The sequence below is a fragment of the Rhamphochromis longiceps genome, linkage group LG19 (genome assembly GCF_057381845.1).
Source record: "Rhamphochromis longiceps isolate RC_006_pf linkage group LG19, R_longiceps_female_GT1.1, whole genome shotgun sequence".
Lineage (NCBI taxonomy): Eukaryota > Metazoa > Chordata > Actinopteri > Cichliformes > Cichlidae > Rhamphochromis > Rhamphochromis longiceps.
This window is the reverse complement of record NC_140575.1, coordinates 792,703-819,915: the sequence shown is the minus strand read 5'-3', so window position 1 is coordinate 819,915 and position 27,213 is coordinate 792,703. Positions and strand designations below refer to the sequence as shown.

General features: G+C 43.7%; 1 protein-coding gene across 6 annotated transcripts; it reads right to left on the bottom strand.

Moving 5' to 3' along the window:
* LOC146645976 (rab3 GTPase-activating protein catalytic subunit-like) lies at positions 1 to 27,213 on the bottom strand. 6 transcript variants are annotated; one of them, XR_014908810.1, is made up of 9 exons: positions 27,195 to 27,213; positions 26,849 to 26,967; positions 14,357 to 14,522; positions 13,267 to 13,366; positions 10,844 to 10,936; positions 10,531 to 10,703; positions 9,834 to 9,922; positions 9,580 to 9,690; positions 1 to 566 (listed from the first exon to the last, which is right to left on the bottom strand). XR_014908810.1 is itself a non-coding variant. In XM_085391689.1 (8 exons), the coding sequence occupies exons 3-8, from the start codon at positions 14,510 to 14,512 to the stop codon at positions 9,672 to 9,674; spliced, it is 630 nt and encodes a 209-aa protein (XP_085247815.1). In that variant the 5' UTR covers positions 14,513 to 14,522; positions 26,849 to 26,967; positions 27,195 to 27,213; the 3' UTR covers positions 8,487 to 9,671. The 6 variants fall into 6 exon arrangements, 3 of the variants coding, with proteins under 3 accessions (XP_085247815.1, XP_085247817.1, XP_085247818.1); XR_014908811.1 differs by having other exon boundaries at positions 9,603 to 9,690; XR_014908812.1 differs by lacking the exon at positions 1 to 566 and adding an exon at positions 7,855 to 8,465 and having other exon boundaries at positions 9,603 to 9,690.

Sequence of the window (27,213 nt, the reverse complement as noted above, 5' to 3'; positions counted from 1 at the left end):
CTTTGAAGGTAAAATGAAGGTTTTAGTGTGAAACTGTTTTATCACAGCTGCAGGAAGCTGCAGATTTATGAATACACAGAAGGATTTAGTTTCACATATTTCCAGACAAAGCCATAAATGCTTCTTAATCAATGCCAGTAATATACTGCTTCCTGCTTTTAAGCTTGGGCGAGCCGTAGATGCTGAAATATTGCACCGTTCTTACAAATAAAGCAAACAAATGAAGAAATGTATTTCTATGATCTTACTCCATGGCCACATTCATACATGTGAAAGTCTCCATCCTGTGTCCTTCACTTATCTTCATCCCAGGTGTGAATTGTTCACAGGACTTAAAAGGAGGACGTGTCTGTGGAAAAGCCTCCGGTCAACCTAAACTCCTCCCTCATCAGGACACAGAAGAGCCGCTGAGGCAGCGCCTTGGAGTACGCTGCTGGTCGCGGCACACAGGTGCGCAACAAGATCTCCCGGCCTGCTGGAGGAGGGAAGTCTGGTACTCTGCTACTTCCCCCAGTTTGCTTCTTGTCAGATCCCAAGTCCTCATCGACGGGCGCCAGAAGGGCAGCCTAAAAGGGCAAAGGTCAAATGTTAGCAAACAGCAACCGATTCTGAAGAAATGTGCTGTGTGAGGTGGACACGTGGATATTCAGAAGTACTGTAACCGAGTCTCCCACAGAGACCTGATCCAGACTACAGCTCACAAACACAGCTCCTCTACTAACACCTCACTGCAGCTGCACGCTGCTGATCCTGTCTGTGATTAGAAATGATTTCAATAAAGTAAAACAGAGGCTCGTTTTCTATGAGCGTAAACAGGGATCTCTGTTTCAGTCTCAGTGTAACAAACATGTTTACTGAATAAGTCTTTCAGTAAATATGTTTTTGTTAATTCAGTAAAATCTGCAAAGATGACTTGTACTGTTGGCAGCAACAAACAGAGACAGAGTGTGGGACAGACAGGAAGTCAGGACACGTCTATGTGCTTCACAGTGGGACTAGAACATGAACATTTCTACACACACCACAGGCAGCAACTGTGCAAACCTCCACGTCACCAAAAACACCCTGCAGGTCCCATCAGAGCAACGGCAGAGAAAACAGATGAAACATCTGTTAGAGAGAAAAACGCTTCGCTGCTTTCTTACCTGTATGACACTAAAAGGGTTTTGTTTTTTTAATAATAAAGGCTTCATGTTTTACAGTTAAAGCTCATGCAAACATGCAGGCTTATTTGTCTGATCAATGCAAAAGTTCAAACATGTCTCTTTCAAGCCTCATTATCAGCTGAGATCATAGTAAAGACACAGACAGGATCCTGATCCATCTGTTCTTTATATAATTACTGTTTTTACTGTAATGTACAGTGGGGCAAAAAAGTATTTAGTCAGCCACCGATTGTGCAAGTTCCCCCACCTAAAATGATGACAGAGGTCAGTAATTTGCACCAGAGGTACACTTCAACTGTGAGAGACAGAATGTGAAAAAAAAATCCATGAATCCACATGGTAGGATTTGTAAAGAATTTATTCGTAAATTAGGGTGGAAAATAAGTATTTGGTCAATAACAAAAATACAACTCAATACTTTGTAACATAACCTTTGTTGGCAATAACAGAGGTCAAACGTTTACTATAGGTCTTTACCAGGTTTGCACACACAGTAGCTGGTATTTTGGCCCATTCCTCCATGCAGATCTTCTCGAGAGCAGTGATGTTTTGGGGCTGTCGCCGAGCAACACGGACTTTCAACTCCCGCCACAGATTTTCTATGGGGTTGAGGTCTGGAGACTGGCTAGGCCACTCCAGGACTTTCAAATGCTTCTTACGGAGCCACTCCTTTGTTGCCCGGGCAGTGTGTTTTGGATCATTGTCATGTTGGAAGACCCAGCCTCGTTTCATCTTCAAAGTTCTCACTGATGGAAGGAGGTTTTGGCTCAAAATCTCACGATACATGGCCCCATTCATTCTGTCCTTAACACGGATCAGTGGTCCTGTCCCCTTGGCAGAAAAACAGCCCCATAGCATGATGTTCCCACCCCCATGCTTCACAGTAGGTATGGTGTTCTTGGGATGCAACTCAGTATTCTTCTTCCTCCAAACACGACGAGTTGAGTTTATACCAAAAAGTTCTACTTTGGTTTCATCTGACCACATGACATTCTCCCAATCCTCTGCTGTATCATCCATGTGCTCTCTGGCAAACTTCAGACGGGCCTGGACATGCACTGGCTTCAGCAGCGGTACACGTCTGGCACTGCGGGATTTGATTCCCTGCCGTTGTAGTGTGTTACTGATGGTGACCTTTGTTACTTTGGTCCCAGCTCTCTGCAGGTCATTCACCAGGTCCCCCCGTGTGGTTCTGGGATCTTTGCTCACCGTTCTCATGATCATTTTGACCCCACGGGATGAGATCTTGCGTGGAGCCCCAGATCGAGGGAGATTATCAGTGGTCTTGTATGTCTTCCATTTTCTGATGATTGCTCCCACAGTTGATTTTTTCACACCAAGCTGCTTGCCTATTGTAGATTCACTCTTCCCAGTCTGGTGCAGGTCTACAATACTTTTCCTGGTGTCCTTCGAAAGCTCTTTGGTCTTGGCCATGGCGGAGTTTGGAGTCTGACTGTTTGAGGCTGTGGACAGGTGTCTTTTATACAGATGATGAGTTCAAACAGGTGCCATTCATACAGGTAACGAGTGGGGGACAGAAAAGCGTCTTACAGAAGACGTTACAGGTCTGTGATAGCCAGAGATTTTCCATGTTTGAGGTGACCAAATACTTATTTGCCACCCTGATTTACCAATAAATTCTTTACAAATCCTACCATGTGGATTCATGGATTTTCTTTTTCACATTCTGTCTCTCACAGTTGAAGTGTACCTCTGGTGCAAATTACTGACCTCTGTCATCATTTTAAGTGGGGGAACTTGCACAATCGGTGGCTGACTAAATACTTTTTTGCCCCACTGTAGAATATCATGGACATAATACACAGACTGCAGCCTAAATACTGCTAAAAACAGCCCTTTTTATTTTTAAGGTTTTACGTATTAACCTTTTATTATAAGAGTCACCTGATCCTTAGCAGGTGTGTATACAGAAATACACCAGGTCATTATTTAAGCAAAGCGAAGCCAAACTGCTCCTGTGTGACAGATGAAGTCCACCTTTAAACAGCATTTAGATGCTGCTAATGAAACTCGATTAGTGGCAGCACTGGTCTGTGGGCTGGGGACACTGGTGCCACCAGTACAGCGCGCACTTTTCACAGCGCCATCATGTGGATCAAACTGTATTCTGGGTCAAACCTGATGTTTTATCATTTACACTGAACAAAAATATAAACGCAACACTTTTGTTTTTGCTCCTGTTTTCCATGAGCTCAACTCAAAGATATGAAACATTTTCTACAAACACAAAAGACCCGACACTCGCAAGCAATGTTCCCTCTAAGCTGCGCGCGTGCACAATTGCGCACTGCTGGCACAATTGCGCACTGCTGGCACGGTCTCTGCACAGAAAATCTGCGTTGCGCACAAAAAAAAAAAAAAAAGAAAAATCACCTGAATTGAAATTAAAATGAAAACTTTAACGATTCTGTTTTGCAGTGTTAGTCAGTGACTGGCTGCTCCCGTATGGGATCAGAACGAGGCCACCTTATCCCGTAGTCCAGCCAATCACGCGATTCACATTCGTATATACGCAGCTGATCAACGTGGCTGACAGGCTATGACAGCGTCCTTATGTGCGACACCGGTGTTTTAGCAAAGCGGCTGATGTGGAGTGAAGCCACGTTAATGACAACGTGTACAACCATTGGAGATGTGAGCAGGACAGACGGAACAACTGACGGACAAAGTGTGGACTTTATACCAGTTTTTGAATTGTGTTGATCGGCCACGTAAAACCAGAGTTATGATAAAATATCTGCAATGTTTGGTTTTCTTCCTGAATACTGTCGTTGTTTATATTTACTGCAGGAAGAAACGGTAAAAACGCCGTTTTATAAGGAAAACGCTCGAAAGCCTGTGAGCAAAAACAACACCAAAACAAACCCCCACCAGCCTTTCCTATTGGTGGAAAAATGCACCATGTCGACCAATCAAAAAATGATATGGCAACATGACATTTAGTTGTTTAGGAAGGGGGAAGTTTTAGGAGTGACGGCGTGTTTGAGATGCGATTGCCAAGTTTAGCACAAATCTTGTGTAGTTAGAGTGTAGTTAGTGTGTAGTTAAGAGTGTAGTTAGTGTGTAGTTAGTGTGTAGTGTAGTCAATAGTTTTGTTGTGTGTGTCAGAACAATGGTTTACAGGTGTTGCAGCAGTGACACATCTGCTGCTGTCAGGCCTGCAGGTATCAGGCTGTTGTTCTCCTTCATCTCATAGTGGACAGAAATTATTTTTTGCAGCGGCACAAATAATTTGTGTGGCATCAGATTTGATGCAGAACAGCTGATTGTTCTGCAAATAGTTTGAAATGTTTATTTAAAAAACACCTCGGCTGCATTTTTAGGTAAACAGCTGCAAAAAACTCTGTTTGCAAAACTCAGTTACTTTTTTGAAGAAGTCTTGTTGTGTAAAAGTATTCTTGGATGCTGGTGTGACCACAGTGCACACGTCTGCTGTTGCTCACAGTGGTCCAAGGGACGCTCAGGGAGTTTGTGTGTTCAGACACGTGAAACATTACAGGGAACATTGCTCGCAAACACTGCTCACAAATCTGTCTAAATGTGTGTTAGTGAGAACTTCTCGTTAGCTGAGATAATCCATCCCACCTCACAGGTGTGGCATGTCAAGGTGCTGATTAGACAGCATGGATATTGCACAGGTGTGTCTGAGACTGCCCACAATAAAAGGCCACTCTGAAATATGCCGTACATGTGTAGCACAATGACACACATGTCGCAAAACCAGTCAGGATCCGGTTCAGCTCATGGAAACAAAAGTGTTGTGTTTATATTTGTGTTCAGTGTAACAAATACTGAGACGTGTAATAATGTCGTGTGTTGTTCATCTGAGGACGCTGCAAAGAACCAGATTATTTTTATTATCCTGTTTGTCTGTTATGTGAACCTTTAGAGGATGTACCTTATAATGACTGAGTGTGTTTATCGCACTATGTTAAATGTAACTGTGAGCGACACGAGGCTTACTGCTCATGGTTACCTCATCAGTGGTGAAGTCAGCCAGCTTGATGCAAGAAACAGGAAGAAGAAAAGGATGAAAGAGCAACACACAGATGAAAAACAAAAACAGACTTTCTAACCGACAGAGCTGAAATCTGAACATGTCACCAGCTGCAGGAGGCAACGCTCTGAACCACGTCGTTCCTCCTCCAGATGGAGCTTTCACTGCCTATAGTCTCTTGACATACAATGGTTGGATTCTCCTATGATACTGTATCAGCTGAGCCTCAAATTCTTATTGTAGCCAGATGGGCTACTCGCCTTCCGTTGTTTTTCTTCTCTCATTCTCTCTCTCTCTCGCTCGCTCTACCACCCTCGCTCTCTTTCCACTGCACTCGCTCCTTGTATCAGGTGATCGGGTTAATTGGGAACCCACCTGCACATTGATTGCAGGGTGGCGCTAGCCTGTATAAAGCTAAGCCGATGTCTTGTTGGATTAATTCCTCCCGAGCTTCTGGTACGATACAGCAGTAAATGCTGGCGTACTGCGACGGACTGATCAGCAAGAGCCGATTATACGACAGCTACAGGTATGCTCTCGCTTAACCTTGGATTCCCTCCGAATACTGGAATTGGTGTTAATATCCTTTTCCGGCCTGTTGTAGCGCAGCAGTCTGTTTAATTCTGCCATTGCGGAGAGAGGTGTTCGTGGTATCTCCACCAATGAGAGTATAGTGCCTCCGGTCCTGGGGTAAGCTGTTAGAACTACTTTTATTAGCATTCATAGCTATAAGAGTTTAAGGTTACACTTATCTGTTTCAGGGTTCACTGCTGTACTCACCTCTCCATGGTAAATTGTCCAACCTAAATTGGAAGAGTGGACTGCCTTCTCAGTTGCTGTTGTGAACTCCTCCTTGGTGGAGTCTGCTGTCTTGTCTTGTTTTGTCTTATCTTGTTTTTATTAAGTAGGCTTACCTTTTTTTTTGGGTTCGCCTGGTGTTCTATTTTACCCTGGACTGTTGCTCGTACCCACACTTCTGTGATCGGGCTGAAGTGATTCTCTGCCCGAGTGTCGTGCTGGGACTCTAAATCGCCTGGGTGGCCGGTCTCAGCCGGTGGGGAGCCAGACCGGCCTACGCCTGAGAATAATTATTACCAGCACGAGTGGTAGTTTGACCCGTGGGGAATAAGCCTTTCCCGTGTGTGTGTGTGTGTGTGTGTGTGATTTCTTTTATTAAAGTGTGTTTTAGTCTTTTTATGATTTGTAGCGAGCCTGACGCTCAGTGTCCTTTTATTCTTTTAACATACTTTTCTGTGTTTTATTTCAGTGAAGGAGGACGAGCCAGTGGCCCTGGGACCTCAGGTGGTGGGTCGTTTTCACACTTTCTTTTGTACAGCACTGGGTGGTCTGCAGTGATTCTTTTGGTGTGATTTTCTTTTGGTTCCACGGCTGCTGGTAAGTCCAAGTTCCACGATTGTTTATTTTTACTGTAGGACACTGTCAATAATGACGCTACATCTTGACTTTTAATATTTTATTTATAAAATATTATTTATAATATTTTATTTATTTCTATAAATAAAACTGTTTTAATATTGGAAGCCAACCTGCCTCAGTGTGCATCCTTGAATCTGTGCGGTCTTCTTTTATTCCTTTTATTTATTTTTCTTAAATATATTTCCTGGGGGTGTAATTCCCCTAGGTGGCGTTGTCAAGTTTATTTATTTTGTGCATAACCCCGCCGACCACTTGGTCACATTATGATCTCGAGCTTCTTCAGTCTCAGTGAATCCTTAGTTGGCTCAGATGCATCATCTGGTGTTTGAGTGTAACAAGGTGGTTGTAACACAAAAGGAGTGTAAACAGGTGAGTGTGGTTTGTAGTGTAAACTAAAGCAGCGTGTCTAACTAACCACATCTCCATCGCTCCACAGCTGCTGAGGGAGCTACAACCCTCATTCAGCCTTTCACAGACATACAGCAATGAACTGTATGAACAATAAACTTTATTCATACACACAAATCCCTTTAGGGTTGTGTCAGCGAGGGCAAACGTGCCGCATCAAATACATGGAGCTACAAGCTGTGGTGACCCACTGTCAGTAAGGGAGCTTTATTACACACACACAGCATCACAACAACAGTTACCTCAAGCTGCTTCTATGTTATAAGGCAAAGACCCTGCAGTTACACAGGAAACATTAGGTGACCATCTGTGAGCGACAGTGGGAACCAAAGCCTCTAACATCCATCGATAGATGAGGGGCAGACGGACTGAATGCAGAGAGGTGTACTAACACATGTTGAGTGAAGAAGAAACACCCAGTGCATTATGGGGAACTTAGACCTATAACTTAGACCTGTGCGCCTTAGCATATGCTACTTCCGGCGCATAGCGCTTAGTTTCCGGTGTGATATTCGCTCCTTGTTCAAGGTCGGGTTTTTCAACCAAATGGACGAATCAAGTGGCGATTTACATTTCTCGAGATGTCGAATGTATCTGTAGATGATGTTGATCGACTTGTCGATATTTTTTCCCCCCGCACCTCAGAGAGAGACAGGATTCAAATTTTATACTTCTCAGTATTTGTATACAGCGCTCCCTCGTTTATCGCGGGAGTTACGTTCTAAAAATAACCTGCGATTGGTGAAATCTGAAGTAGCCAACTTTATTTTTTACAATTACTATAGATGTGTTAAGGTAAAACCCGTCACTACACACTTTATACACTCAGACCGACATGAAAATTTTCACACGTTTCTCTCCTGTTTAAGCTCTCAAAGTTCAAACCTTCGTAGACAAATAAGTCCAGTATTACAGAAACCAAAGATCAAACCGTGTTTTCAGGTCCAGCACATGAGAACAGAGCAGCTGAGAGATAATTCAACATCAATGAATCATTAATGAACCAATGAATAAGCGATTCTGTACTGTACAGGAGAGACGGCACGGAGGAGATCAACAATAGTCTGCAGCCAATCAGGACGCAGAACACAAAGCGCTGTGATTCATCCGTGAAGCGCACACCTCTCCAACGTGCCAGACGCCATCGAATGTGAGCATTTGCCCACACAAGTCTGTTACGGCGACGAGCTGGAGTCAGGTCAAGACCCCGATGAGGACGACGGGCATGCAGTTGAGCGTCCCTGAGACGGTTTCTGACAGTTTGTGCAGAAATTGTTTGGTTGTGCAAACCAATTGTTCCAGCAGCTGTCTGGGTGGCTGGTCTCAGACGATCTTGGAGGTGAACCTGCTGGATGTGGAGGTCCTGGGCTGGTGTGGTTACACGAGGTCTGCGGTTGTGAGGCCGGTTGGATGTGCTGCCATATTCTCTGAAACGCCTGTGGAGACGGCTTATGGTTGAGAAATGAACATTCAATGCACGGGCGACAGATCTGGTTGACATTCCTGCTGTCAGCATGCCAATTGCACGCTCCCTCATTGCTTGTGGCATCTGTGGCATTTTGCTGTGAGACAAAACTGCACATTCCAGGGTGGCCTTTTGTTGTGGGCAGTCTGAGGTACACCTGTGCACTACTCATGATGTCAGATCAGCATCCTGATGTGGCACACCTGTGAGGTGGGATGGATTATCTCAATATAGCAGATGTGCCCACTACCACACATTTGGACTGATTTGTGACCACTGTTTGGGAGGGATGGTTATATTGTGTATCTGGAATGAATTTTAGGTCTCTACGTCCATCCCATGGGGAATGGGAGCAGTAACAAAGGTGTTGCGTTTATATTTTTGTTGAGTGTATGTAAGCTCTGCTCCAGTGTAATGCATAGGTACAACAATATGCTTTATCTTTAATATAGTTTGGTCACAAAAGACCAAAACTGAACTCTTTGAAGGCTGTAAACACACCATGTTTGGGTGGCTTCACCCCAAAAACACCACAGCAACACTGAAGTCTGGAGGCGGGAGCATCATGGGGGGGGGGGGCTGTTTATTCAGCGTACAGCACTGAGACATTAAACATAACTCCAGGAAGGATGAATGGAGACATTGTTGATTAGAATCTGCTGCCATCTACCAGGATGATGAAGATGAAACAAGGATGGATGTTTCAGCAAGACCATGATCACAAACACAGCCAATGGAAACGGTTGGTTTCAGAGAAATCAAGTAAAGCTGCTGGAACGGCCCAGCCAATCACCTGAGCTGAATCTGTGGGAAGGATCCACGGAGCATTCGGGATTTATAGACTGTTTGTGTGGTGAGTGGGTCAAAGTCATGAGCAATGATGGGACTGGTTTCTCCATACAGACGCTGCCATGAACTGTCATCACCAACATTTGTATAAAGTAATAAATAAATGTCCCTGTGTCACTTTGTATTATTACACAACTTCATCTGTGGTTTGATTCCTTTGCACGTCTGGATTGGAAGTGTTGTTACCGACATCTGGTGATAATTTCACATCAAAGCACCTTTAGAAATATATTTACTTAGAGAACAGCCCGCAGCCCACCGTAGTAATAGTTGAACAGACACACACACAGAGCCAGACGGTAGGTCAGACTGTCACTGGGGGCCGACTTCAGCTGGTGGAAAAGGTTCTACAACGAGGGAAAAGACCATGAAATCAATAAAAATCCTGACAAAGTACTGACAGCACTGAGCCTGTCTTCACTCTGAAACTTATATTGGACCTGACCTGAGTGTAACCTTGAGTGTGCGAGTGGTGAAGAGGCAAACATACATAATCAGAGGTTTTCTCTTGCTCCGATGTCCCACTGGAGTTGGACAGCTGAGTGTTATTCTTACAGTCAGACTTCTCCACAGCAGCATCTGGAAACAGAGACACAAACACAAATAAATAAGTCTGTCATTTAGAAACTCTGTTGTTTTCTAGATGTTAGAAGAATTAAACAAGTGCAGCTCACGTAGTCATCACTTCATGATAAAACACAGGATGCTGATCGCTCAGTGGCAAAAGCAGGATGTGACCAGAAGTAGACAATAAAAATAAGAACGCTGCCTGATATCCTGTTTAAGATGACGCTCTTGTGCTTTACTGAGCTGCTGTCAGATGGGATCAATATCTGTGGCCAGCACTCTAAGACATAAATGCAATTACGGCTGTAGTTTTAAGATTCAAGGCTGTCTTAGCTCGAGCTCGAGCTGCTGAGTGTGACGGGCTCAACAGTAACCAGGAAGGAAAAACTGTTTGTGAAAAGAAGCAGAGGAGCCACATCAGTACGAGTCAAACTACCACACGCTCCGAGGTCTCTGCTGCTCTGAATATCACGCTCACCGTCTCCTAACACGGGATCCACACCTCTTCTGTCAGAATCAGTTTCCTCATAAAATGAGCTGAAACCATTAAAACTCAGTCAAGTATTAGTCAACTCCGACTAGTTAATGCCTTTTAAACAGGTTACATGATTAACTCTTACCAGAAGGACAGAATTGAGTATCTCGGTGTTAAGGGGCGACTCATCGATGCGTCGATGGCGGCGAATGTGCTTCCGGGCACTGTGCACCATGTTGGAGACAGACAGTTTGGAAATGGGCACAGTTGCTGCTGGCTCGGTCAGCTTGGACAAAGCAGAGCTGATATCACTGTTTTCTACAGACGACAAACACATCCAAGAGTTTCTGTTCAATTGCTGAGGCCCGGGTCAGCACAGATGCCCAGATCTCCCAGTAAGCTACGCACGTTTCCAGAATGCAGTATGGTCACTCAACAAGTAAAGCCAGGAACCTGACCTTTGCCCTCATCTTCAGCGTATCCTCTTCCAGGAATCTCCTCTGTACACTCAGTCCTACAGCAGAGTTTAAAGAGCTCTGTCACAGCCTCACCTACAGGGAACACAAACAGTTACTGACCTGATATTTTCTTATTCAAACTTTTCATGAAGCACACGCTTCAGCACAGCGAAGCAGGACAACATCTGTGTAACATTTTCTAAATCATGGACGTGGCAACAAAAGAAAAGTCCACTTTACATCACATGTAAAGTGCTTGGGGCTGTCATGAGAGGCGGGGCACACCCTGGACAGGTCGCCAGTCTGCCGCAGGGCAAACACAGAGACAGACATTCACACCGTGGGAAATTTAGGGCCCCAATGAACCTGTCCCCACTAACTGCATGTCTTTGGACTGTGGGAGGAAGTAGGAGGCCCACACATAGAACAATGAGGAAAAAAAGACACTTTATTTGTCCTTTACTATGTTCTTTCTATCGGTAGCTTGATTACATCCGTCTTATCTGCTGCGTATCATTTGATGCATGAATTTTAGCTTAGAAATAGTTTCCTCTGTGCTTATCTTAATGACCTTGTAGTACCATATCACCCTATTAGAGCACTTCGCTCTCACACTGCAGGCCTACTTGTTGTTCCTAGAGTATTTAAAAGTAGAATGGGAGGCAGAGCCTTCAGTTTTCAGGCCCCTCTTCTGTGGAACCAGCTTCCAGTTTGGATTCAGGAGACAGACACTATCTCTACTTTCAAGATTAGGCTTCAAACTTTCCTATTTGCTAAAGCATATAGTTAGGGCTGGACCAGGTGACCCTGAATCCTCCCTTAGTTATGCTGCAATAGACGCAGGCTGCCGGGGGATTCCCATGATGCATTGAGTGTTTCTTCTTCACTCACTATGTGTTAACAGACCTCTCTGCATTGAATCACATCTGTTATTAATCTCTGTCTCTCTTCCACAGCATGTCTTTATCCTGTCTTCCTTCTCTCACCCCAACCAATCACAGCAGATGGCTCCGCCCCTCCCTGAGCCTGGTTCTGCTGGAGGTTTCTTCCTGTTTAAAGGGAGTTTTTCCTTCCCACTGTCCCCAAAGTGCTTGCTCATAGGGGGTCATATGATTGTTGGGTTTTTCTCTGTATCTATTATTGTACGATCTACTGTGCAATATAAAGCACCTTGAGGCGACTGTTGTTGTGATTTGGTGCTGTATAAATAAAACTGAACTGAACTGAACAGGTAAAAATATGGCGACATCAGGAGTTTCAGACGGTGAGAGAATGAATCTCGCTGCAAAAGAAATGATGTTTTAAACCCTGCATGTCAACGTCTCCCTGCACACCAAGCAAACATTAAATAAACTGTTTTATAGTCACTGTCTCGACTTGTTTCTGTAATTTGATGTCATCCATTTTTTTTATTTTGCCATTTTTATAGGAACAACAGAGCAGCTTTTTCATTTCAGTCGTTTTATTTTGACTCATGATTTTTTTCTTGACGTCGTTTTTTGTTGCTGTGATCTTTTGATGTTAAAGTCTAGTGTTGACCACAGAAAGAGACTTACTGTGATTATACTGTAATCTGTGAAAATCCTCTGTGTGCAGCTGATGGTTAAAAGAAAACATTTCAGTTCATTCAGATCATTTTTATGTTGACAATAGAAAACCATCCTGAATGGTCGGTTTGAATAAGTGCAAATTTAGATCCTATATGGTTGAAAATAACTTAAACATATCGTGATTTATTTCGTGTTTTGTGATATAGCAAAAAAATATTGTGATATTACATTTTCCTCATATCACCCAGCGCCACCATAGATGTCCATACATGACGTCTAACAATGAAGAATGACACGGGGGAAATGTATTGGACAGAAAGAAAGGTGCAAAAAGACACATTTATGAGTAATTACAGAGCAATCCTGCCACTTAGTGCAAATTAATATCAGCCGGTTCAGTCCCAACTATGGCCTCATTAGCCAGGTTTCACACAAGAAGCGTCTCATGATGGGTAAAACCAACAAGCTCTCTCAAGACCTTTGCACACTTAAGACTGATGGCATCGGCTACAGAAGAACTTCTAAGTTACTGAAGGTTCCAGTGAGCACTGTTGGGGCCATAAACCTGGCGTTGCCCCTGCAGGGTTTTTATTTATTTACGATAAACCAGCCACGACCAAGCGCTCCCCACACGATTTCAGACAGACGAGTGAAAAGACTTATCAGAAGAACGACCTGGAACCAGCAGGTACAATCGTTCCACAGGAAACAACAACATGACCTGCATCACACACACGACTCCTAAAAGCCACTGGCAGGGTTTCTGGATGTCAGCCACTTGCTGACATGTATTTAAAAAAAATTTAATAATTTCTTAATAATAATATTACATTTTTCTATTTGTGTATTAATGACATGACATGTACTGCCTACCTGGAGGCTGCTGTGGCCATGAATACTGCTGCCAGTCTTGGAGCACGTAGGTGAAGCGAATGGCGATGTTGACTGGAGGCAGAGGGAACAGGGAACAACCCTGATGACAACAGGAAGACATCAGCTCATGTTTATGGTAACAAGCTGCAGCATTAATCTCTCTGTACAGGCGTGGATTACACCTCGTCATTGTCGGCTGTTTCTGGGAACATACTGAACACATTTAACCCTCATGTGTGGATGATGACAACATCAATCAGGATTTTTATTCTTCTTTAGGAATGAATATAAGATTTTTGAACTTCATTTTTTAAATGTCCACTTAGGTGGACAACATCGGTTTTGACTTATGAAGGGTATGGAGACATCAGTGTGTAGTGTTTCTGTGCAAGTTTACCATCAACACCAACACAAATACAAGAAAACAGCCTTTGAATAGCTGCAGACCACTGTGCATGAAAGGGTTAAACAACGTGATGTCTGGGAATCCATTGTGTTTCCAGGAATAGGAATAAACAAAGTTCAAACAAACTGATCATTAAACCGACATCCACTTCCTAACAGTCTTTATTTTATTCACAAATTAACTCCACAAAAATCCAGAAACCGAATTTACACAGAATTAGACGTCTTCTTCTTCCTCTTCTGTTTTCCCAATGTTCACATAACTAAGCAGTGTGCTGTACTGTTATCAACCTGCTCTTTGACGAACTATTACAAGAATATATTCTTATTATAAGATAAGATGTTTGTGTTATTTTCAAGTTGAATACAGTTTTTGTGTGACTGTCAGAGCACAGCAGGAGGAGGAGGAGGAGGAGAGACTGTACATGAGCAGGAAAAACCAGATGAATAAATGTTTTAGAAAATACATTTACATGCACTTCGTGGATGCTTTTATGATTATTAGTTGCATTTAACAGGATTCACATCGTCCTAAAATCGTCTGGAACAGGATGCTGAGGTGATACTTGTAGAACATGGGTACATGACGCTCTGTGGCTGCACAATTTTAATTTTTCTTTATTAAAAACAAACAAACAACCTTGAAATATGATCCATATAAAGATGTTTGTTCCAGAGCACTTACTATCTTAGATTTGAAGATGTCGAGCAGGCCGGACAGGTGGTTGTACTGCACGGGCGCTCGACGCAGGTGAACGATCTCAAAGTCGGTGCGCACGCCTGGTCCTTTGCACTCTCCGGCATACATCCGCCTCCACTTCTGCTGGATCTGCACAAACATCGGCACCTGACTGAACACAAGATAAACAGCAGAAGGCATTACTAGCAGGATCTCTGGTACACGCCCGACATCCAGCTTCAGTTTCTCTCAACCAGCAACAATCCAGCTAAACTAAACAGTCCGACTGAAACACAGAGCAACAAGCTGCAGAACTGCATTGTACTGGCATGTATGTCAGCACTGTCACTGCACGGACCACTGAGTGCTACACAGACTGGTTTTAATATGTTGTGTTCATTGGCGTAATCTGGGGCTGCAGCAATTCATCACTTCTAAAAAAATCCTCCGAACCCATTCTTTGCTGCGATGCAGCGATGCAGCGATGCAGCGTGCTCTGTGGCACAGACTTGTTCAACGATGTAAACGTGTGTGAGGGATAGGTCAGTAGGTAGAGTGGCTGCCCCGGGATCAGAAGGTTGGGGGTTTGAATCAAGTGAAAAGCTAAGCTGAGGTACCCCTGAGCAAGGTCCCTACACGTCTGCTACCCACCAGCTCGATAGCTAGCCGGGAGCTCGAGGGTCACTGAAGCCGCAGAGAACGGCACAACTCCCGGCACATCATATTCAGATCACCGCAGACTTTCGCTACTCAGGTTAAACGTGATATATAAGTCACTTAGACAACCTAAAAATGTTATTGTTGGACTTTTTTCAGTGTTTTATTTGTTCGTGAGTAAATCGGTTTGGCTGAGATTAAAGTTATTAGATTAGATAAAATAAAACTTTATTAATCCCCCAGGTGGGTTCCTCCTTGGTTTTCACACAGCTGAATAAACGTCAAACAGAAAACTGATTAAACAGAAGTGTGAGATGGTCGAGAGTTTACTCCAGTGTCCTGTTATATTTTAGACAGCAAGGAGCAGACGGCCGAGTTTATTAAACTCCACCGAGACAGCAGTGACGCTAATCCGAAGGCGAGACCGTCCAATTTAACAGCCGTTTACTTCCGGCCTACCCGACCTTCTCAGGACCCGGCCCACATAGACCGCGAAGGCCGGGTCCTCAGGAGGATGCAGCCCATGAATTTGGACACGACCACTGACATGTTACAAAACAAACTCACATCGCTATCAGCAGCCATGTTGTTGCCTTTGGCTGCCTGATCGGTTCAGGAAATTAGGATGTTTTTCTACGCATGTGCGAAAAGGTGGTCGCTTCCTCTATAGTTCTTTCACAATAAAATAAAACAAACAAATTCTAAATTCATCCATCCATCTTCATCCGCTTTATCCGAGGCCGGGTCGCGGGGGCAGCAGCCTAAGCAAAGAGGCCCAGACCTCCCTCTCCCCAGCCACCTCCTCCAGCTTATCCGGGGGAATACCAAGGCGTTCCCAGGCCAGCCGAGAGATATAATCTCTCCAGCGTGTCCTGGGTCTGCCCCGGGGCCTCCTCCCGGTGGGACATGCCTGGAACACCTCACCCAGGAGGCGCCCAGGAGGCTCCAATCTCTAAGGGAGAGGCCAGCCACCCTTCGGTGGAAGCTCATTTCTGCCGCTTCTATCCGCGATCTCGTTCTTTCGGTCACTACCCACAGCTCGTGGCCATAGGTGAGGGTAGGGACGTAGATCGACCGGTAAATGGAGAGCTTCGCTTTTACACTCAGCTCCCTCTTCACCACGACGGACCGGTGCAGCGTCCGCATTACTGCAGCTGCAGCCCCAATCCGTCTGTCGATCTCCGGCTCCCTTCTCCCATCACTCGCGAACAAGACCCCGAGATACTTGAACTCCTCCACTTGGGGCAGGAACTCATCCCCGACCCGGAGTGGGCACTCCACCCTTTTCCGGCTGAGAACCATGGCCTCAGATTTGGAGGTGCTGATCCTCATTCCCGCTGCTTCACACTCGGCTGCGAAACGTTCCAGTGCGAGCTGGGTGCATTGTGTGCCGGGTGGCGGCCAGGAGCGGAGGCCCTGGCGGACTGACCCCCGGCTGCCAAGACTGGCAATAGGGACAATTCTAAATTCAATTCAATTTTATTTGTGTAGCGCCAAATCACAACAACAGTCGTTGTGCAAAACTCATTCAGGCATTTGATGACAGGTTTCAAGATGTGAAGAATATCCAAAAGGAACTGGAGATGTTTGCTACGCCGTTTAATGTGCAACCATCTGTGCCAGACACTTTCCAAGTGGAAATAATTGGGCTGCAAAACAACTACGAGCTCAAAGCTAAGTATAACAGCCTCTCTCTGCTGGACTTTCACAAACTGTACGTTCATGCTGAGGCTTTTCCCATCCTGGCGAGACATGCCCTGAAATTTGCATCTCTGTTTGGGACAACGTACCACTTTGAACAGGTCTTTTCAAAACTGACTCTTGCAAAGAGGCGCTTCCACTCAAGACTAACTGAATCAAACTTGAAAAAGCAGCTTCGAGTGGCATCATCATCATCACTGCCAGCTGACATCAGACACCTCGCCAAAAAGAAACAGTTCCAGCCATCTCATTAGGTGAGTCTGATGAGCAGAAATGCAGCAGTAACACAGCAGCAGCCCAAGCAGAGAAGCCTCCTCCAGCTTGTCCGGGGAACGCCAACCCATTCTCAGACCAGCCAAGAGATGTTAATATAAGCAATTAGCAGGGTGTGTCAAAGAGTGAACAGAACATCGCCGAGTCAGCTGACAGCTCCATAAAACGTGTTTCCTACAGCAGCAAACAGGCTTCAAGAAGTGACAGTAAGGAGAGGTGTCAAGATCTGTGGGCCAGTCAGCCTCTTGTGTAAAGGACACAGTGATGCTGAAGTCATAGAGGCTGTGGTCAGGTCAGTCAGCCCAGGTTTCAGTATTCCTGACATGCCTGAGATAAAAGGACCTCACTCCCCGTTAGTTAAAGGAAATATTGAAAGCTCATCAAAAAACTGCTGACTTAACTCTTTGTGCTTGCATTGGCTCTCAGGAAGGCATCAGTGCAGCACCGTACCAGTGACAGTGAGGAAAGCTGCTCATCATTGGTTATGGCTCAAGAACTGCTCCAAAATCGAATTACCACCTCATTCCTGAAAAGCAGGCAGTTTATGAAAGATTTTGAGAATATATCAGTGATTCTTGAGATAAGGGACAAAACATGTCCAAAGTTTCTGTCAACACCATCAGATTTTTTAAAAAGTACAAAAAAATAAGGAATTATTGTGGGTAACTTACACTGTGAGGACCCCTTTACCACTTCCTGTTTGATACACATGCCATGAGGTCACTGCTCTGGTGAGTTTTTTTAATTTTTATTTCATTTATTGCATACCTTTCTGATAAAACTCTGTGTCACAACCATAGTGCATCAACACCACAGTAGAGGCCATAAGCAACTGATGAACAACAAGATGGCGTCTGTCAGAAAAACGTGCTATGAGAGAAAGTAGGGTATTTTGTCAGCACCATCAGGATTTTTGCCTGACGGTGTTGACCCTTTTTCTAATGATTTTGGCAAATGTCACAAAAGTGTCCTATTCACTAATTATATTAAGTTATTTTTATTACTATTTCAGTCATATTACTTCCTGTGCATTTTACTGATATTTCTGCTTTACAGATGTGTCGAATATTATGGAATTTGCCTGATCTTGAATCTCATAGTTAATGTATACTTTATTAATCCTGTAGGAAAATGCTTAGTCCTCTGCATTTAACCCATTTACTCAGTGAAGCAGTGGGCAGCTACCAATCCATGACCCGGGGAGCAGTGTGTAGAGACGGTACCTTGCTCAAGGGTATCTCAGGATAGCCGCTGTTTGGTGGATTTGAACCCCCAACAGGGCTCTAGAGTGCGACCAAATTTTTCAGTGGTGCGACTAAAAAAAAATATTTGGTTGCACCTGTGCGACCAACTGTTCGGGTAGCAAAAAAAAAAAAAAAAAAATCTGCAACCTTCCCTGTGGTCAACAACAGACACACATTTTGTCCCTATCGTGGACTAAACCAATCAGAGATAGTAAGGGGCGGGACCTCTCTGATTGGCCGTGGTCCAGTTGAAAGTGCAGGTGGAAGTGGGAGGTGAGTAGCTTGAATAAAGCGATATCAATTCATTAAATCCTGAATCGACTTTTAAATATAACTGTGTTTTGCCAGAAACGCCAGATTCTCAGATTAAAGCTCACAAAACCAGTTCAACAACAACCAAACAGCAAATCAGAGCAGGTACACGGACTCCACACAAAGACGTAAACACAGAGCGGACCCGACCCATCAGAATTAACTTTGTCTTTCTCGGCTTTCTCACCCGACGGCCCGTAGACGGACACGCTGTCGGAGCTTAGCGAATCTGATGCGTCCGGTCCGCGATGTGTTTACGTCTTTTTGCGCTGATTCTGAGCTGCAGGTTTTGTCTCTCTCCAACCAAAATTCACCGAGCTGAATTTTGCTGTTTTGCTTCCACGACTATTAAAATCACATCCATGCACAGCTAGCTCTCTCTCTATCTCTCTCTGTACTTCAAGAACAGTTTCCCGTCTCCAATCTCTGTTTTCTGTATTATTTATTCGCTTATTACCCACCAGTCTACCGTTGTTTACAGTGCTGTCGGCTACTGTCTTTTTCTTCAAGAAAGCCTATTTTTTCTGTTGTTCAATACTGAAGAAATTTAAACTTTATATGCAGAACATTGTAGAATATTTTTAAGGTTATCTGCTATAAAAAGCCAGACCAGGAAAATCTCCTTCATGTTTTTCTGTGTTTTATTCTCAGTTACTTTCACACAAAGGAATCTGCTGTGATGTTCACAATTCTGATGAAGTCAGTACTGATAAATGATCAGAATTATAATATTTCTGACTGTCTGAGGCTAAGTTGAATCGAATCGGGACTTTGAAAACCGGAATCGAATGGATTATAGAAATCAGTGATGATACCCAGCCCTAGTGAGCAGCCTGGGCACGACAGAAGTGGATGTAGCTGTAACAGGAAAAGAACTATTGCTAACTTTTCTGTTAAGTTAAGGCCTGATCCTTCTGAAATTCATAGCCAGTGCTCTGACACGGTGTCATCAATCTTTGAATGCTGAAAAAGCACAGTGTATCCAGAAAAACACATTATATTATATAAATTATTATAAAACTTGTGTGCGCCTAACTTTTGTGCCGGTACGCGTACGCCCATGGCAAAAAGTTAGTCTAGAGCCCTGCCCAACGATCATGGGGCAAACACTATCTACTGAGCTATCTCTGCCCCGAGAGCTGGTCTTTTAAGTGATGATGTATGAACCCTGCTTTCGGGTCCAAACTACTCTGTGTTTATTAAGGCTGTTGTGTTTTAACATGTTTTTATTCTTTTTTATCTTGTTCTATTTAATCTGAACAAGCCCCTAAAAACAGTCAGTGATCACTGTCAGCCTAACCATCGGGAACCCTCACGTTAACTTTTATCAAGTGGAAAAAAGTTTCACTGTGTTTATGTTACGCTAACATAGCTGTGTTGCTAGCAATCACGTAGCACATCATTATACACCAGCTAGTCCAACATCAGTAACCCTACAAACGCCAGTGCTGTTTAGTTTTGTCTTCATTTATGTTGGAAGTGATAGCAGAGCTGGTGTTAAGGTGGAAACCGGCGAGCTAACTTCTAACTCTGTTAAATTTCATATATTCTGTTTTCATGGATGCCTGGATGTTACACCTGGTAAAACAGCCACACTGATCATTTTATTAAAGATGAAAGAATTTAGACAGTTTGTAACTCTCAGTGATGCCGCAGAGTTCCTTTGACTTTGGGATCTGCAGCGGAGTTTGGACCTGGAAACGGCTAATGACATCAGACTTAAAGACCGGATAGCATTTCTGTTGCTTAATACATATTTGTGTTGTGAATATTCATCCTTAATATGTGTAAATGCATATGCTTCAGAAAAATTATAGCAATTACAAAATGGTACATTTCAGGCTAGAATAGCAAAGAGGAAGCTGTCAGTAGAGGAACAAAAGAGAAGGAACAGGGATGATCAAAAAATAAGTAGAGAAAAAATTAACAGCCAGCCTGAGTTTCTCATAAAGGGAAAGATGGAGAAATAGAGTGAAAGAGGGAAAAATAAAGAACATCAGTGATCTGAAAGGAAGAGAAAAAAAGGCAGAAGAGAAGGTTTTGGAAACAAGCACAGAGAGTCAAAAGGAGAGAAAGTCCAGCAGCGTCTAAACACACAACCACAGAGTACTTTAGGAATCAAGGAGCAGTAGGCAGCTACTTGCTGGTGAACTATTAAGATGTAGAACTTGACATGTGCAAAAACAGAATTGTTATGATGTGTCTTGTGATATTACAAAGGTTGTTAAGGTTTAATGGTCATTTTGAAAGAAATAATATCCTGTTTTCTACTCATGTGTCACCACTTGTCAACTCCATAATATGGATTTTTTGTTTATTTTTCTGTTTTGAAGAACCATATATTTTCCTCCCTCATGATCTTCCAATAAAAATACGTAATTTTCTAAATAAATATGTAATTTTCACGCTGCTAAATATGATCGTTTCTTATGGAGATTAAATACAAGCTTCTGAAAATATGTATGACTGTAACTCTAATAATCCATGCATCCATCCATCCATTCGCTTCCGCTTATCCTTTTCAGGGTCGCGGGGGGCGCTGGAGCCTATCCCAGCTGTCATAGGGCGAAAGGCGGGGTACACCCTGGACAGGTCGCCAGTCTGTCGCAGGGCCAACATACAGGGACAGACAACCATTCACACTCACATTCACTCGCACATTCACACCTAGTGGCAATTTGGATTATCCAATTAACCTATCCCCACAAGCTTCATGTCTTTGGACGGTGGGAGGAAGCCGGAGTACCCGGAGGGAACCCATGCAAACACGGGGAGAACATGCAAACTCCACACAGAAAGACCCCAGCCTGATGTTGGAATTGAACTCAGGACCTTCTTGCTGTGCGGCAACAGTGCTAACCACCGTGCTGCCTAACTCTAATAATAAAAAGCCAAAACAATCTTACTTTTAAATGTGGTATAATTACTTTGAAAACATATGTGCATAAACAGTAGAACAGAGAAGCTGGTAATAGTCAAAATAGCTGAAACAACTTAATTTAAAATATATATTTTTACATTTCTTTGTGTCTGATGGTGTTGACTAAAACCTTGCACTTCTCCAGCAAAAACATGATTAAAAATTGTTACACCTGGCAGATTGTACCAAAACAAGGTGAGACAGCCAAAACTTTGTGTAACAATTATATGTAAATATGTCTTTAAGAGAGTAAAGAGAGGTTAGTTTATTTTGGAGTAGAGCTCCATTTATTAAGAAAAATTAAAAAAGACAGGAACACTCTTTAGAGGTTTGTGGGTGGCTCTCAAAAGAGCCGTTGTGGGGAAGTCACTCAGACTTCAAACAGGCTACTCCTTTGGTTGCCAAGACACGGCTCCCTCCGCCGAGAAGTGGGCCATGAACTTCTCCCCCACCAGGACAGCCTCTCTGGAGGAGTTGTTTGCTGCTACACGACCCAGGCCTTGCAACGGCTCCACCACAGTAGGTGCCACACCCCTCACAGCAGGTGCCACACCCCTCACAGCAGGTGCCACACCCCTCACAGCAGGTGCCCCTCTCTTGTCCAAACAGCACAGAAAATTGTGGAGAACACACGTTGCCTTCACACACTTCTCCGCAATTTCAGGACGGAGCTCCATGGAGCGCAGATACAACCTCTACTGTGAGGGAGAGAGGGAAGTTCCAGCGCTCCTGGAATCCCTCTGCAATGCACCGCCAGTCTTCAGTTGAAGGCACAGCCATGAAGTCGTCCACTAGACAGTCCCAGATGGACGTCGCTACCTGGGGGGTGATCTGGCTCACCAAGGACACGCCAACTCGAAAACTGAATGCGATGGTCCTGAAGGAGTCCTCGGTGGCAAGGAACCTGGACAAAATGCTGCAGTTACAAAATACATTATTCAAATTCCAAAATACTTTTGTGATGTCAGATTTAAATTACAAAACATAAATCTTACATAAAACCTTTTGTAATTACAAGGATAATTACATGATATATATTAGATATAATCTAAAACAGTCTGCTGGGATTATATACAAATATTCAACTATCCCAGAATTAAACCAGGTCTAAATAAAAAGAAAGGAGTGAGTATCACTACAAAGATTAACCCACAGTGGTCCTCATACCACAGTTTGATATCAGCAAACAGCGAGAGCATACATTGATATGACACCACAGCCATGCTATCATTCAAACACTGATAACGGCATAAATCGAATTACAGTGGGGCAAAAAAGTATTTAGTCAGCCAACGATTGTGCAAGTTCCCCCACCTAAAATGATGACAGAGGTCAGTAATTTGCACCAGAGGTACACTTCAACTGTGAGAGACAGAATGTGAAAAAAAAATCCATGAATCCACATGGTAGGATTTGTAAAGAATTTATTCGTAAATTAGGGTGGAAAATAAGTATTTGGTCAATAACAAAAATACAACTCAATACTTTGTAACATAACCTTTGTTGGCAATAACAGAGGTCAAACGTTTACTATAGGTCTTTACCAGGTTTGCACACACAGTAGCTGGTATTTTGGCCCATTCCTCCATGCAGATCTTCTCGAGAGCAGTGATGTTTTGGGGCTGTCGCCGAGCAACACGGACTTTCAACTCCCGCCACAGATTTTCTATGGGGTTGAGGTCTGGAGACTGGCTAGGCCACTCCAGGACTTTCAAATGCTTCTTACGGAGCCACTCCTTTGTTGCCCGGGCGGTGTGTTTTGGATCATTGTCATGTTGGAAGACCCAGCCTCGTTTCATCTTCAAAGTTCTCACTGATGGAAGGAGGTTTTGGCTCAAAATCTCACGATACATGGCCCCATTCATTCTGTCCTTAACACAGATCAGTGGTCCTGTCCCCTTGGCAGAAAAACAGCCCCATAGCATGATGTTTCCACCCCCATGCTTCACAGTAGGTATGGTGTTCTTGGGATGCAACTCAGTATTCTTCGTCCTCCAAACACGACGAGTTGAGTTTATACCAAAAAGTTCTACTTTGGTTTCATCTGACCACATGACATTCTCCCAATCCTCTGCTGTATCATCCATGTGCTCTCTGGCAAACTTCAGACGGGCCTGGACATGCACTGGCTTCAGCAGCGGAACACGTCTGGCACTGCGGGATTTGATTCCCTGCCGTTGTAGTGTGTTACTGATGGTGACCTTTGTTACTTTGGTCCCAGCTCTCTGCAGGTCATTCACCAGGTCCCCCCGTGTGGTTCTGGGATCTTTGCTCACCGTTCTCATGATCATTTTGACCCCACGGGATGAGATCTTGCGTGGAGCCCCAGATCGAGGGAGATTATCAGTGGTCTTGTATGTCTTCCATTTTCTGATGATTGCTCCCACAGTTGATTTTTTCACACCAAGCTGCTTGCCTATTGTAGATTCACTCTTCCCAGTCTGGTGCAGGTCTACAATACTTTTCCTGGTGTCCTTCGAAAGCTCTTTGGTCTTGGCCATGGCGGAGTTTGGAGTCTGACTGTTTGAGGCTGTGGACAGGTGTCTTTTATACAGATGATGAGTTCAAACAGGTGCCATTCATACAGGTAACGAGTGGGGGACAGAAAAGCGTCTTACAGAAGACGTTACAGGTCTGTGAGAGCCAGAGATTTTCCATGTTTGAGGTGACCAAATACTTATTTTCCACCCTGATTTACGAATAAATTCTTTACAAATCCTACCATGTGAATTCATGGATTTTTTTTTTCACATTCTGTCTCTCACAGTTGAAGTGTACCTCTGGTGCAAATTACTGACCTCTGTCATCATTTTAAGTGGGGGAACTTGCACAATCGTTGGCTGACTAAATACTTTTTTGCCCCACTGTAAATCGGGACTTGATGAGACCCGAGTATCACTAGAAATATTATAAACAGTCGTCTCCGTACCACAGCTTGCTATCAGTAAACACCGACAGCATTCATTGATAGCATAGCACATCCATGTTAGCACAGGTATCAATAAAGGACTACCGTATTAAACACTTTTACTAACCTCAGGGAGATGGACAGGTGCTCTGCAGGTGGGATTGAGCGTCTGTAGTTGGTGTCAAGGCGGGCAATGCTGGGACCAACGCGGGACAGCAGGTCCTCAAACTGGGCGAGTGAAAGACGGTGGTATTGCTGGAATCTGCCGTCATCCAGGCGCAGCTCCTGGAGCAAATGGTGAAACTCACCAAACTGCTCACGCGTCTGGAGGACCTGATGGACCCAGGTACGGCGAGGACGTCCTTAACGCCGCTGCTCTGCTCCTTTTTGGCTCCTACCTTAAAGCACACTGTGCGCTGTCGATCTTACGTGCTGCACAATAATGTTTAACATTTAGTATTTACTGTTATATTCCCATAGATCATCATGGTGTTGTTTATTTTATTGCTCTAGTCTTCTTCTGCTTGTTTTCTTTTTTCTTTCTCAACAGGTGATCCAGGAAAAAAAAAAAAAAAAAAGACCCCAACGTATTAGCCAGAGGTCCCTTTACTACGGTTCGGAGCCGCGGACCTGTTTTATTTACGAGATCACTGCAAAAAGTGCAGCCTTACCTAATGTGCACCTACTGTTACTCATTTATATTAAGATTTAAACATCTAGTTGGTGTTGGTATGGAGAGTAACCTTCGGTAATAGTAATAAATCACACAGCAATAGGATATTCATGTAGTTGTAAAGTATTCAGAATATGTTACTTCTATTATCTTTGGTGGAATACATTTTAAAATTAACACTGTCAACAGGTTAGCACCTCATACCACAGTGCAGCAAAGCAGTCTCATGAGCGCTGGGAAGGACACTTAAGGACACTTTAAGGAAAACTTAAACTGAAAGCGAGCCTTTATTTGGGCTGATGCAGAAGGGAGTAGACAAAACATAACAGGGACTGAGACTGCAACTAACCAAAAACCTAAACTGGAAAAACACTAACCTGACTGAAAGGCATAACTATGATCACTGTGAACAGAATGCTGTGCAGATGCATGGAAACTGTGAACCAAGTGGCGTGACGAAAGAGACATGAACATGACCTGCACGGAACCTCATCGTGCGGCTGCATGAAAAACAACATAAACCAAATGGCAAACATGAACTGCACAGAATCCTGAAAAACACTTAACTTGACCGGGGGGAAGTACACAGACGACGCGACACAGACTGTATGAAACACAGAGACTAAATACACATGAGGGATGATCAGGGGAAGTGGCCACACATGGGAGCACAGCTGACACACATGAACCTAACGACAGGACAGGAGAAATGAAACTGAATACACTGACATTGAATACAGACTTTCAAAGTAAAACAGAAAACATGGAGATTAGACGTGACATGAACTTGACAAACAAAGAAAACTTGGACATGAAACATGGCAGAATGTAACTAGATCAGGGGTGCCCAATCCCGGTCCTCGAGAGCTACCGTCCTGCAGCTTTTAGATGCATCCCTACTCCAACACAGCTGAATCAAATGAATGGCTTGTTATCAGGCCTTTGCCAAACACGATGGCATGCTGAAGAGGTAATCAAACCATTTGATTCAGCTGTGTTGGAGTAGGGATGCATCTAAAAGCTGCAGGACGGTAGCTCTCGAGGACCGGGATTGGGCACCCCTGAACTAGATAAACCGAAATGAAACTAGACTAAAAAGAATAACAAAACACCAAGAAACTCAGAATACTGGGTCACATGACCCAGGGCCATGACAATACGGAGGTGTTATCAGCTCAGTATTGAACAAGAAATATTAATGCTTCAAATTATTTGTCCTAAAGGATGCAAGCTATACAGAGTACTGCACATGTGACTTTGTGAACATACCTCATTAAATATAATTCGGACAGTTTTTTAACCTGAATATTTGCAACAAACAAAAAATATACAGAGTCAGTGCTAAAAAAATAATCAGAGGAAAAAATTAACATTTTAACTTAAGCTGCCAAGCGGAAGTAGTTGGTTTCAGTACATAAGTATCGGGCTTTGCTATTTAATCCGTAGCTATTGACTAATGAGGGGTTACTGAAGTGCCAGGTTTTTAAAAGTTGGCGTTAATGTCGTTCCACATGTGGAAAGCGACAGAAAACATGCTGCTGTTTGCACATATTTAATAATCAGCTCTGCACAGGAGCAGAAGCAGAGTCCAGCCTGTTGCTCTTACAGTATAATACTCATAAAGAAAGTACAGTAACCGTGGTTAGTCACTGAGCAGCCCGGTGCGTTTCTCTTGATTTCTTTAGTCAGGGTAAATTCATTCACCTGCACGGGTTAGCTAAACGAACTTTACAAAACAAGTTTCCCCGACAGCCGAGTGCTCACCTAAGGACCTAAGTTACGGATTAGCTTACACACACATTTAACTTACCGAAAATAATACGGTGGGGCCTCAGGTCCTCCTGTCTGGTAGTCCAATTTACTGAAGAACACCTCAGGCTGTCACTTTGAAATAGCCGGTAATGTAAACGCTGGACCTCTCAGCATCTGCCATTCCCGAACAGACACATGCAAGTTTGTCCGTGACTGCAGCCGCGCTGTACATTTATTTCTGTTTCAATATTTTTTTCAGTTTCAATATTTTTTTCGGTTTCATTTCAAGGTGGCATCGTTCTGATCCCATACACACACAAATCCTGATTTACAAGTACAAAATATTTATGACCACAATTTGAGCCCATATACTCTCTCTACCACAGCTGCCTTTGAACTTGCCTGGCCAGGTCTGAGTCCAGC

Excerpts from the sequence above, each read along its gene's own strand:
- LOC146645976 (XM_085391689.1), bottom strand. The coding sequence starts at position 14,512 with ATGTTTGTGCAGATCCAGCAGAAGTGGAGGCGGATGTATGCCGGAGAG. Across the intron at positions 13,367-14,356 it reads ACATCTTCAAATCTAAGATA|GGTTGTTCCCTGTTCCCTCT; the intron begins GTAAGTGCTCTG and ends TGTTGTCATCAG. Across the intron at positions 10,937-13,266 it reads ATGGCCACAGCAGCCTCCAG|GTGAGGCTGTGACAGAGCTC; the intron begins GTAGGCAGTACA and ends TGTTCCCTGTAG.